This window comes from Salvelinus namaycush, chromosome 20, assembly GCF_016432855.1.
Source record: "Salvelinus namaycush isolate Seneca chromosome 20, SaNama_1.0, whole genome shotgun sequence".
Lineage (NCBI taxonomy): Eukaryota > Metazoa > Chordata > Actinopteri > Salmoniformes > Salmonidae > Salvelinus > Salvelinus namaycush.
In genome coordinates this window covers 43,380,076-43,393,165 of record NC_052326.1, presented here as the reverse complement: position 1 = coordinate 43,393,165, position 13,090 = coordinate 43,380,076, and the positions used below count along the sequence as shown (strand labels likewise).

The 13,090-nt window shown below is 44.2% G+C and overlaps 1 protein-coding gene across 1 annotated transcript; it reads left to right on the top strand.

Annotated features, from left to right (window-relative positions):
- The first annotated feature begins 1,329 nt into the window (after positions 1–1,329).
- LOC120064689 (cytokine-like protein 1) lies at positions 1,330–2,982 on the top strand. Its single transcript, XM_039015310.1, has 4 exons — positions 1,330–1,563; positions 1,653–1,697; positions 2,058–2,204; positions 2,521–2,982. Exons 1-4 carry the CDS (start codon positions 1,423–1,425, stop codon positions 2,623–2,625), a joined length of 438 nt encoding a protein of 145 aa, XP_038871238.1. The 5' UTR covers positions 1,330–1,422; the 3' UTR covers positions 2,626–2,982.
- The last annotated feature ends 10,108 nt before the right edge of the window (positions 2,983–13,090 follow it).

Here is a 13,090-nt window from a genome sequence, read left to right as displayed (position 1 = left end):
ATGTACACATACTACATGTTATTCAATCATTGTACCCACACTGCTCGCGAGCGCCAACAAGCGTCTGCATTGTCAGGAGCATGTCCTGCCTCTCCTATCTCCTCATTGGTTTTTAGAAGCATGTACCCATGTGGGTGATTGAAAGATGAACTGAGGTCACTTGTGGTAATGCACCTTATTATGAAAGTTAGTTGCCAATCGCCATATAAATTCCAAAGAAGAAAAAGAAGCGTGGAAGAAGGAGAGATTACTTGAAACGATTTGGTTGACCATTTTATGTGTGGATTAATTGTAGGAGTAGAGGACCTTCTGCATTTCAGGTAAAATAACAACTCAATGTTTATGTCCCAGGACAAATTAGCTAGCAACAGCAAGCTAGCTACATAGGACAAATTAGCTAGCAAGTGCAAGCTAGCTAGCTAAATTGCCATAAATGTTTACTGCTTTTCGACCTGTCCCCAAATTAATATAATTGGTTCAGAGTTTGTTTTGATATTTTAACCTGCGTGTCGTGATCGCGTTTGTTGTGGGGGGACAAAATAAATGTATGCACGATGGCGCACGCGCGCAGACGGTATTGGTTCCGTGATACAAGGAAAACTACAGGCGAATATCCGTAGAATATCCAACCTGAAACTCTCTTTACCTCGGTTTGACATTTCAACCTGCATGTCGTGATCGAGTTTGGTGTTGGGGGACAAAATCAATTTTCGCGAGTCCGGTATGGTTTTAGGTAGGTTGTAGTAATGCTATAAAGTTGGTTGCCAACAGCTATATTAAATCCAAAATAAGAAGAAACCCGAGGAAGGAGAGAGATCGATAAAACGGTAAACCGAATTCCTTTCTCATCTGTGGATTAATTGTCGGAGTAGAGGACCTTGCACATTTCATGTGAAATAACAACCCAATGGTTATAATCACAGGACAAATTAGCTAGCAACAGCAAGCTAGCTAGCTAAAATGCCATAAATGTTTAATGCTTTTTCACCTGACCCCAAATTAATATAATTGGTTCAGTTTGTTTTGATATTTCAACCTGCATGTCCTAATCGCTTCTGGTGTGAGTGAACAAAATCAATTTGCGGGCGATGGTTAACAAAATATGCATTAATACATTTTGATTGTAACGTGTGGATTGTTACAAAATGGGATGATGCACTTTGTTGCGCATCAAATAGTGTTATTTGACGTGTATCTTTTTTGACACGCAAAGACCCAAACGGCGTATCGTATTCCATACACTTGTTAACAAAATGCATTGGAGAGTGAAATATTTTTCTTCGACGTCATCATCACTTTTCTTTTTTCGGTCCAACTATAATCTGCAAAGGTGCTGGGCGAAGCACACTCGTGTTGTAAAGCTCTTGCCTAGTTGCCTAAACATAATAAGCCTGTTTTGACCGACGCAACAACGGTTGAAAGATGAGACTCGCACTTTTGTTGTGTTTCTTCAGTTTTATTTGGTTGGCTGACTGTGTACCACCGACATGCTATTCCCGAGTGCTCGGCTTGAGCAAGGAAATAATAGGCCTTTTGGAAAAACTAAACAATTATCATCGCACGGTGAGCTATTCCAAATTACATTATTGATTTGATAAAACCGTTTTCTAATGTATCCAAATGTTTTCTAATTTTTACTTTTTCTTTTGCAGAAAACATGCGTTGAGATTCTGCCCAAGATGTTTCTGGATGTGCAAGTGAGTTGTTATACTTCCTATTGATGTGAGGTTGATTCTCAAACGTCAGTACTTAACAAAATGTTGACAGACTGAACCTGCATCAGATTTGATGTCTCATTGGGTTATGTTGCAGCAACTGTAATGAGTTGGTGATGCAATACCTACGTTTGCAGTAGACTAGAAGATGCATACATTCCATAATGTTGTTGGATGCCAATATCAAAGCTCAAAAACATATCTTGCCAATTGATTTAAATTCATATAAAAACATTGTTCTACCCCAGTAACTGAACCTGTTTATGTGACACCTTTTCATTCAAAATAGTATAATATCCATTGAGCAATAAGATTTACAATGCCATTATTATTTCCCTATAGAATTCGTGCATCAATACCAAGCTCCGTGACTTCCTCTATGTTATGGAGAACCTTCCTACGCAGTACTGCAGAGAGCGACCCAGGATCATGTTGTTGAAGCAGAAAGTCACCAACCTGTACAGAATCATCAACAGAATCTGTTATCGGGTATGTCTGCTCAGCTCTGCAGAGGAATGAACCATGCTGTCTCTCATAGCCAGAATAATTAATTTTTTAAGAAAAAAAAAAGGTCTATCATAGCCTACTCTAGATGTGGTGCAGGGAATAACTAGCCTGGTTCCAGGTCTGTTTGTGCTGTCTTGCCAACCGTTATATATAACAACAATGACCATGTGAGTTGGAGCGTTTCTCATAATTGCTTCTGTAGTTTATTATCTGTGGACATTTCAGTCAGCCGTGCACCCACATTCTGCCATTGGAGATGTCGTGTATGCCTTAGTGTGACTGTGTGACCTCCCCACAGGACCTAGTGTATTTTACAGATGACTGTGAGGCCATTGAGACTGGCCAGAGTACCCCTCACTACAGAGAGGACAGGCTCCAGCTGCTGGTGGAAGAGAAGAGATGAGCCCATCCAGAGACAAACACACATACACCACACACACATACAACACACACACAGGAATATAATTGTGAGGGCATGTAAACTCTGTTTCACTCACACACACACATACATAGCATCACACATAACTGTAGCTAAAAAACATGCCAACATAGTTTAATTTCTAACCTGTAAGCCTAAAGATTTGAGTTTTTTGTCCAAAAGAGGTCTCATGTTAGATGGCATGTGTTACACTTCAAATGGAGAACTTTCCACAGTAAATTAGCTGAATACCAGCTATTCTGATAAACCTTTTACCAGAATAAACCAAAATGTTTGTGTGCCTCACTTACTGCTTGTCACGTTCCTGACCTGTTTTCCTTTGTCATGTATTTGTTTTAGTTGGTCAGGGCGTGAGTTGGGTGGGTTGGTCTAGGTTTGATTTTCTATGTTGGGATTTTGTGTTCGGCCTGGTATGATTCTCAATCAGAGACAGCTGTCAATCGTTGTCCCTGATTGAGAATCATACTAAGGCAGCCAGGGTTTCACTTGTGTTTTGTGGGTGTTTGTTCCTGTGTCAGTGTTTGGGCCACACAGGACTGTTTCGGGTTAGTCACGTTTGTTGGTTTTTGTATTTTGTAGTGTTTGTTGTTTTTCCATTAAATAATGAATACTTACCAATCCGCATCTTGGTCCGATCCATGCTCCTCCTCGTCTGAGGAGGAGAATGACTACGACAGCCGTTACACTGCTGCTTACCTACCACACCGTTCGAAAGGCATGCCGTATTTATCCAAATATCTTGTATGTTTCCATAACTTTTCATACATACCGAGGTCCCAGCTCGTACATCACCGAGAAAAGATTGATTACCTCATGCTGATTGTATGACTAGGCCTAGTCTTTAACCTAAACTCTAGTAATGTATCTTGTTCAGATGTAGGCTATACTTAATCATGATTGCATTTTCTTGTAATTGGTGCAGTAGGCTTATACATATGTGTATTAGTTATATGTATGTAATAAAACAACTTTTTTTTAATGCTCGTAAGCTTTCAAATGTGTTGTGTGAGTAGCAAGCACAATTGCAATTGATTGCAACCATTCGCTACCATGTCTCAACTTTACCTGTTGTGCTTGCCTGTAAATATAGTTTTTTTTTCCAATCGGACAATGTTTCTCAGACTGTTAGGATTCAGACAAACGTAATGTTTCTCGCAGAGATGAAGTCAAGACTCTAGAGACCCATACTATAGATCAGACCAAGACCGTTAAAATGGGGGGGAAACACCCTCGGGCTTCCATATGGAAAAATGTAGTTTCCTGCACTTCTGAGTTGTCACTCCTAGTTAGTTAAAATACTCTAAGAGCTGGTACTCAGTGGTGTATCTTGACCACATGGGTTGAGAGACTACAAAAATCATGCTCTTGTCCATGACCAAGGCCCAGACCGAGACATTGTGTTCCAAGACCCTTACCCTGTGTATCGAAACAAGGTCCCAGACAATTAACCTGTGTATCGAAATTATGTCCCAGACTAGACATTGTGTGCCAAGACCATGAGACGAAGACTTCACCTCGGTTTCACTTGACAAAGTTTGTCAAGTGAAACCTGACTAATAAACGTTGGTGGTGTTGTGATACTATCTGCTTAAACACACATTTGTTGAACAGAAACAACCAAATGATGAACTCTATCTTATAAGCTATTATACTGCTTTACTGAAATATTGGTGCAGTATTTTTCCACTTTCTTTGTAACATACAAACCATAATCTCTTGCTCATCCTCTGTCTTGCTAGCCTGTTAATCTAGGTGATTGTGTTTCCACACCCCTTTGAGATCTGTTGTAGAGTACTCTTTATTATCCCCAGGGGGCTATTCATTTAGCACAGAGTACATGACAATAAATATACACCAAAACAACATGCAGCAATATGTACACAGCTAACCGTATTAATACAGTTTATTGAGAAAGCTGATAGCAGCTGGCATGAAGGAGAGTTTAGACCTATTTGTTTTGAACTTGGGGAGCCTGTATCTGTGCTCTGAGGGAAGCAATATACTGTATATTCATCAAACAAGGGATGCTGGGAGTCCCTCAGAATGGATTGTGCCTTACATATGACTGTCTGACAGGTGAGAAAGGTCAATTAAGTAACATTTTAAACATCTATATGACTTTCTCACAGTATCCTTACTAAAAATCAAATACCTGTACATTTTTAGATAAATGGGTAACACACATGAATAGGTTTAGTGTAGGAACACACTGTTAGATGGTACTTATTATAACCACTATGACTTATGAGAGTGAGCTGATATTGCTTGTCAGCTGTTTCCAATTTCCGCTGTATCTTCTGGACCAATTTTATATTACATGTGTTCCTAAGGCAAACTGGGAAATGTATGATACTTTTTGACTTACTTGATACTTTACAAGATATCAATCTTACTCATCACTAGGTTTTGAATCCACCAGATTTCTTTTCTTGGGATTTGGCAGGAGGCCTCCCTTAAGATACAGTATGTGTCATGGATCCTCCATCTAGTGCAGCTGTAGAAATCAGAAACCATTAAAAACATCCTAAAGATTGATTCTATACATCGTTTGACATGTTTCAACGGACTGTAACGGAACTTTTTGATATTTTGTCTGCAACTGGTGTAACGTCCTGACCAGAGTTCTTATGTGTTGTGCTTGTTTTAGTGTTGGTCAGGACGTGAGCTGGGTGGGCATTCTATGTTGTGTGTCCTTCTCGCCTCTCCTCGTCTGAGGAGGAGGACGACTTAGACTGCCGTTACAGAACCACCCACCTAACTCGGACCAAGCAGCGTGGCTACGGGCAGCAGCATCGGCCCACTACACAGGACTCCTGGACATGGGAGGAAATTATGAACGGTAAAGGACCCTGGGCTAAGGTTGGAAAGGATCGCCTCCCATGGGAACAGCTGGAGGCAGCTAGGAGAGCAGAGGCAACCGGAGAGAGGAACCGGCGTTATGAAGGTACGCGGCTAGCACGGAAACCCGAGAAGAAATCCCAAAAATTTCTTGGGGGGGGGGGGGCTAAAGGGTAGTGTGGCGAAAGGCAGGTAGGAAACCTGCGCCCACTTCCCATGCTTACCGTGGAGAGCGGGAGTACGGGCAGACACCGTGTTATGCGGAAGAGCGCACGGTGTCTCCTGTACGTGTGCATAGGCCGGTGCGGGTTATTCCACCTCCCCGCACTGGCCGGGCTAGATTGAGCATTGAGCCAAGTGCCATGAAGCCGGCTCAACATATCTGGCCTCCAGTACGTCTCCTCGGGCCGGTGTACATGGCACCAGCCTTACGCATGGTGTCCCCGGTTCGCCAACACAGCCCAGTGCGGGTTATTCCACCTCCCTGCACTGGACGGGCTACGGGGAGCATTCAACCAGGTAAGGTTGGGCAGGCTCGGTGCTCAAGGGAGCCAGTACGCTTGCACGGTCCGGTATATCCGGCGCCACCTTCCCGCCCCAGCCCAGTACCACCAGTGCCTACACCACGCACCAGACTTCCAGAGCGTCTCCAGAGCCCTGTTCCTCCTCCACACACTCTCCCTGTGGTGCGTGTCTCCAGCCCAGTACCTCCAGTTCCGGCACCACGCACTAAGCCTCCTGTGCGTCTCCAGAGCCCTGTACGCACTGTTCCTGCTCCCCGCACTAGCCTTGAGGTGCGTGTCTCCAGTCCGGTACCACCAGTTCCGGCACCACGCACCAGGCCTACTGTGCGCCTCAGCAGGTCAGAGTCGGTCGTCTGCCCAGCGCAGTCTGAGCTGCTTGCCTGCCCAGCGCCGTCTGAGCCGCCCGTCTGTCCCGAGCTGTCAGAGCCGCCCGTCTGTCACGAGCCATTAGAGCCGCCCGTCTGTCAGGAGCCGCTAGAGCCGTCAGTCAGTCAGGAGCTGCCAGAGCCGCCAGCCAGTCAGGAGCTGCCAGAGCCGCCAGCCAGTCAGGAGCTGCCAGAGCCGCCAGCCAGTCAGGAGCTGCCAGAGCCGCCAACCAGTCAGGAGCTGCCAGAGCCGCCAACCAGTCAGGAGCTGCCAGAGCCGCCAGCCAGTCAGGAGCTGCCAGAGCCGCCAGCCAGTCAGGAGCTGCCAGAGCCGCCAGCCAGTCAGGAGCTGCCAGAGCCGCCAGCCAGTCAGGAGCTGCCAGAGCTGCCAGCCAGTCAGGAGCTGCCCGCCAGTCAGGAGCTGCCCGCCAGTCAGGAGCTGCCCGCCAGTCATGAGCTGCCCGCCAGTCATGAGCTGCCCTCCAGTCATGAGCTGCCCTCCAGTCATGAGCTGCCTTCCAGTCATGAGCTGCCTTCCAGTCATGAGCTGCCTTCCAGTCATGAGCTGCCCTTCAGTCATGAGCTGCCCTTCAGTCATGAGCTGCCCTTCAGTCATGAGCTGCCACTCAGTCATGAGCTGCCACTCAGTCATGAGCTGCCACTCAGTCATGAGCTGCCACTCAGTCCGGAGCTGCCACTCAGTCCGGAGCTGCCCTTCAGTCCTGAGCTACCTCTCTGTCCTGAGCTACCTCTCTGTCCTGAGCTGTCTCCTCTATCTAGGGGGGACCTTTGTGAAGGTTCCTAGACCAGGGTCGGGGGCGAGGGTCGCCACTCAAAGGACGCTAAGGAGGGGGACAAAGACAATGGTGGAGTGGTGTCCTCGTCCTGCGCCGGAGCCGCCACCGCGGACAGATGCCCACCCAGACCCTCCTCTTGAGTTTTAGGGGTGCGTTCGGAGTCCGCACCTCAGGAGGGGGTACTGTAACGTCCTGACCAGAGTTCTTATGTGTTGTGCTTGTTTTAGTGTTGGTCAGGACGTGAGCTGGGTGGGCATTCTATGTTGTGTGTCTAGTTTGTCTGTTTCTGTGTTCAGCCTAATATGGTTCTCAATCAGAGGCAGCTGTCAATCGTTGTCCCTGATTGAGAATCATATATAGGTGGCTTGTTTTGTGTTGGGGATTTGTGGGTGGTTGTCTCCTGTGTCAGTGTTTGTGCCACACGGGACTGTGACGGTTAGTACGTTTGTTGTTTTGTATTCTTGTCTAGTTTTCATGTCATTAAATTATGGAAACTTACCACGCTGCACATTGGTCCTCCGATCCTTCTCGCCTCTCCTCGTCTGAGGAGGAGGACGACTTAGACTGCCGTTACAACTGGTGAACGCGCATCGTGAGTTTTGATTTGTTTACCAAACGCGCTAACAAAAGTAGCTATTTGGACATAAATGATGGACATTATTGAACAAATCAAACATTTATTGTGGAACTGGGATTCCTGGGAGTGCATTCTGATGAAGATCATCAAAGGTAAGTGAATATTTATAATGGTATTTCTGACTTCTGTTGACTGCACAATATGGCGGATATCTTTTTGTCTTGATTGGGCTCTGAGCGCCGACCTTAGATTATTGCATGGTTTGCTTTTTCCGTAAAGCTTTTTTGAAATGACACAGCGGTTGCATTAAGGAGAAGTGGATCTAAAATTCCATGTATAACACTTGTATCTTTGATCAAAGTTTATTATGAATATTTCTGGAAATTGATGTGACTCTCTGCAAAATTCCCCAGATGTTTTTGGTACTACTGAACATAACGCGCCAATGTATACTGAGATTTTTTTATATAAATATGAACTTTACCGAACAAAACATACATGTGTTGTGTAACATGAAGTCCTATGAGTGTCATCTGATGAAGATCATCAAAGGTTAGTGATTCATTTTCTCTATTTCTGCTTTTTGTGACTCCTGGCTTTGGCTGGAAAAATGGCTATGTTTTTCTGTGATTTGGCGCCGACCTAACATAATCGTTTGTGGTGCTTTCGCTGTAAAGCCTTTTTGAAATCGGACACTGTGGTGGGATTAACAACAAAATGGTATAAGATACCTGTATGTTTGAGGAATTTTAATTTTGCACTTTCACTGGCTGTTGTCATATCCCATAAGAAGTGTTAAGGGTTCTTCCTTTAAAGGGGCAATCTGAAGTTCAAACAATAACAAAGCGGTAAACCCCACACCTGATTTGTTCATAAGCTAAGGGATGGGACTGGATGAATGTTATACCACTCTCAAATTCATAGAAAGAGCTATGTTGCAAGGACTAAGCATCAATGAGATCAAAATGGTAGTTTTAACCATGTTTTGAGGCTATACAGTGTTGGTTTACAATTACTTTGTTTACAAACAAAGGAGTAAAAAAACATATTTTTGGTTCTCATGGGGTAAGACAATTGAATTAAGCTCATTAGTCATTTATAAGATATATTCTTCAAGAATATAAATCATGAATTTAAAAGTGAAATAAAAATGGATGTAGCAATAGCAGAGTGCCCCTTTAACATAAATCTTCAATAATGTTCCAACCGGAGAATTCCGTTGTCTTCAGAAAAAGCAAATGGAACAGGAGCTACCTCTCATGTGAATGCGCATGACCAGCTCCTGGCACTCTGCCATACCTCTGACTCAATCCCCTCTCATTCAGCCCCCCTTTACAGTAGAAGCCTCAAACAAGTTTCTAACGGCGGTTGACATCTAGTGGAAGCCTTAGGAAGTGCAACATGACCAATATCCCACTGTATCTTCAATAGGGGCTGAGTTGAAAATAGACCAACCTCAGATTTCCCACTTCCTGGATGTATTTTTTCTCGGGTTTTTGCCTGCCATATGAGTTCTGTTATACTCACAGACATCATTCAAACAGTTTTAGAAACTTCAGAGTGTTTTCTATCCAAATATACTAATAATATGCATATATTCGCAACTGGGACTGAAGAGCAGGCAGTTTACTCTGGGCACCTCTGGGCACCTTATTCATCCAAGCTACTCAATACTGCCCCCAGCCATAAGAAACCAGAGACAATGCAGTTGAAGTAGCGTGTTACAGTAATGTAATGCTTTTTTTTTTTAACAAGCTGAAAATGTTAGGTTTGCAATATTCATTGTAATAGAATGAAATTAAGTTTAATTAGGGAAACATGCAACCTTGTTAAAAAGATAATTCCTCTTTAACCGTCAGAATGTGGCTTGTTTGGAGGTCCAATCCCCTCCTATTAATATGGCGTAATTGCAATGCTGATTGATAATCATTACAGGGTAACATATTTGCCTTATCCAACTTTTATTGTGTCATTATGCCAAAAAGTAAACAAACACTCACGCATCGGGGGGTCATTATGTTCTGTGACATTGCACTAAAACAATGCATGTGCCACGTTGTAAAGCGCAGTAATTTTGCCAAAGGGTGGCAGAAACCATTCTCTTGTTTGCTGAATTAAATTGGCCTGTAAAAGAAAGATCAGACACTTGTTGTTTATATTAAGGGCTTGCTGAAGCAGTATTTATGTGCGCTTTAATGCTTTTATTTATGAGGGTTTCAGGCAATTTTCCATCACATTTACAACGTTAGTGTCTTAAAACAAATACTGCCTCATTAGTTCACATAAGAAAATATTTCCCTTTAAATGTTCTAACTGACTGGAAAGCAATCGTAATTATACCTCTGACAAATTTGGCCACAAATAGATTTGTGTTTCATTGTATTCCACCCTCTTCGAGTTGAGCAGGACTCCTAATTACATTCAATGTCTGATAAAGGCTTTGCCCCTCTTGTCACTGGCATTACGTAGTTTGCGCACTTTGCATCATTTTTATGCAGCTTTTAACACAAGTTAAAACAATTATTTAACAAAAGGCCATTAGAGGAGGTGTGGTTGCCCATTCTTTTCAGTATTCCAAATGGGGGATGGAACATCTATGATGTGGAATCAGTCAGAAATACACTGTTCTAACCACTAAACTGTTCTTCTTCTTCGGGATCGGTTTGGTGGATTGCATCCAACTTAAAGGTGCATACACATCCTACTGTACTAAAGTGTGAAGCCAGGCACGGCCTACCTACATTAAATTATCTTCAATATTCCTGTTTCTAAAAGAAACAGTTGCACCACCAACTAGCCCTACTCCTATATACCACTATTTCATAAAAAATATAAATCACTACCCAATTAACTCTTCTGCAGTAAAATCTCATACATCCAGGTACTTCTGGAGTTGCCACCTACACTCATTAAAAACCCACTACCCCATTCCACTACTTTGACTCTATCTGCTCCTGCACCATGCCAACGGCCTGGGAGGATGGGACACCACCCCTCAACACACCCTGGAACTCTTCTTAAGTCAAATCTCATATACCCAAATACTTCTCTGCAGCTGCCACCACAACATCTATTTACTTTCCATTTCTGTGGTGCAGTTGATAACCATTGCTATGAACGCTAAGAAGCCAACCTTACTGAAGCATAACTCACTCGTTACCCTATCCCTCTGTATTGGCACAAATCTGCTACTCACTGGGTTCCTCTCAGGTTCCCTCACCCTTGACCCCTCCTCCGCCACTTTCTTCACTGCCTCAGCATACGACACCCTCTAAACTACTCTGACTCTGGCCACTTCAATCTGCCTCTCTCGGATTGGACACTTCAGATCCCCAGCAACATGAGCACCCTTACAATTGACACACAACTTTATCCACTGAAACTACACAATTCTCTGTCCCATGCCCACCTGCACACTTCCCACATCTTGGAATCTCTCTCCTACACATTGCTGTAACATAACCATAAATGTTGCACCTTGAAACAGTGTACTGGATTCTGCACAAAACCACTAACAGGATAACTGATACATCCTAACATGACTTTGTCTGACTCAAAACTCAAAAGGACTGACAATGACTCCTCTGTTTCACCCCGCTCCCCACTGGGTCTCCGTCACACTAAACGGCGGGCATCACAAACACCAGGAATTTTCTACTTCAATTGCTCCACCTCCACACCTAACGTTACTCCAAAAATCACTTCTTTCAATGGTGCCCTGTTCCTAAGAGCAAAGCAAGAAACAGATCTTGACCCAAGTTGCGTGACACACCTTCTCCCTCTGGTCAGAAGTAACACAAATAAATATCACAAGTCCACTACAGGTTACCTTCACAGATTCAACTACACCCAACTCCTTTCTCACCCACCCTGAAACCACAAATGGATCTGCCAAAAGGCAAGGGGTTCTAACCACTTCTCCTTTGAGGTTTATTGGCAGACTACACTAATAAAGTGTATTGCCGCCACCTACTGTACAGGGCAGTAAAATAACCCCAAAAACAAAATGTGTTTTGGATGAACAAATTCATACTAACTACCAAAAACAAAAAACACTAACGAAAAGTCCAATGTGCTCCCTACACAGGCTCATAAGCCTGGCACCCCTTGCAGGTCTCCCGTTGTGAATTCTTTCCGGCCCAAAAACTTTACTGCCGCAGCCACAATGATTTCCAATTTTTGGGACTTCTTTGACACTTGAGCAGTATAATTAATAGCCATTGCAATACAATCCAAAAAATGCACTTTTTAACACCTTTTACAATTATTTAGCTTGTCTCCACGTGGTAGATCCTATGACCCACCCTTACTTTTGCAACACAGTAAAAATGGTACCGGAAGAAATGGCAGCAGTTTTACGGGCGCCCAACCAATTGTACTATTATGTGGGTTTTTATGCGTTATTTCTAACTTATTTTGTACATAATGTTTCTGCAACCGTATCTTACGGCAAAAAAGAGCTTCTGGATATCAGGACAGCGATCACCCACCTCGGATTAGACTGAGCTTCTGGATATCAGGACAGCGATCACTCACCTCGGATTAGACTGAGCTTCTGGATATCAGGACAGCGATCACTCACCTCGGATTAGACTGAGCTTCTGGATATCAGGACAGCGATCACTCACCTCGGATTAGACTGAGCTTCTGGATATCAGGACAGCGATCACTCACCTCGGATTAGACTGAGCTTCTGGATATCAGGACAGCGATCACTCACCTCGGATTAGACTGAGCTTCTGGATATCAGGACAGCGATCACTCACCTCGGATTAGACTGAGCTTCTGGATATCAGGACAGCGATCACTCACCTCGGATTAGACTGAGCTTCTGGATATCAGGACAGCGATCACTCACCTCGGATTAGACTGAGCTTCTGGATATCAGGACAGCGATCACTCACCTCGGATTAGACTAAGATGTTTTCTACAACAAGGAGGACGCACAAGACATTCTCCAAACACCCGACTGGGCCGACATCCCCGTTATTTGCAAGAGGAAGCGACGCAGGTACAGAGGACAAAGAGCCGGATGCCTCGTCAGGACCCGGAGAAGGCGAGTGGGAAAGCTGCCGTTACCATCAATACTACTCGCCAATGTGCAATCATTGGACAATAAATTAGACGAGGTACGATCACGAATATCCTACCAACGAGACATCAAAAACTGTAATATCCTATGTTTCACGGAATCGTGGCTGAATGATGACATGGATATTCAGCTAGCGGGATATACGCTGCACCGGCAAGATAGACCAGCACACTCCGGTAAGACGGGGGGGGGGGGGGGGGGGGGGGGGGGGGGGGGGGGGGGTCTGTGCATATTTG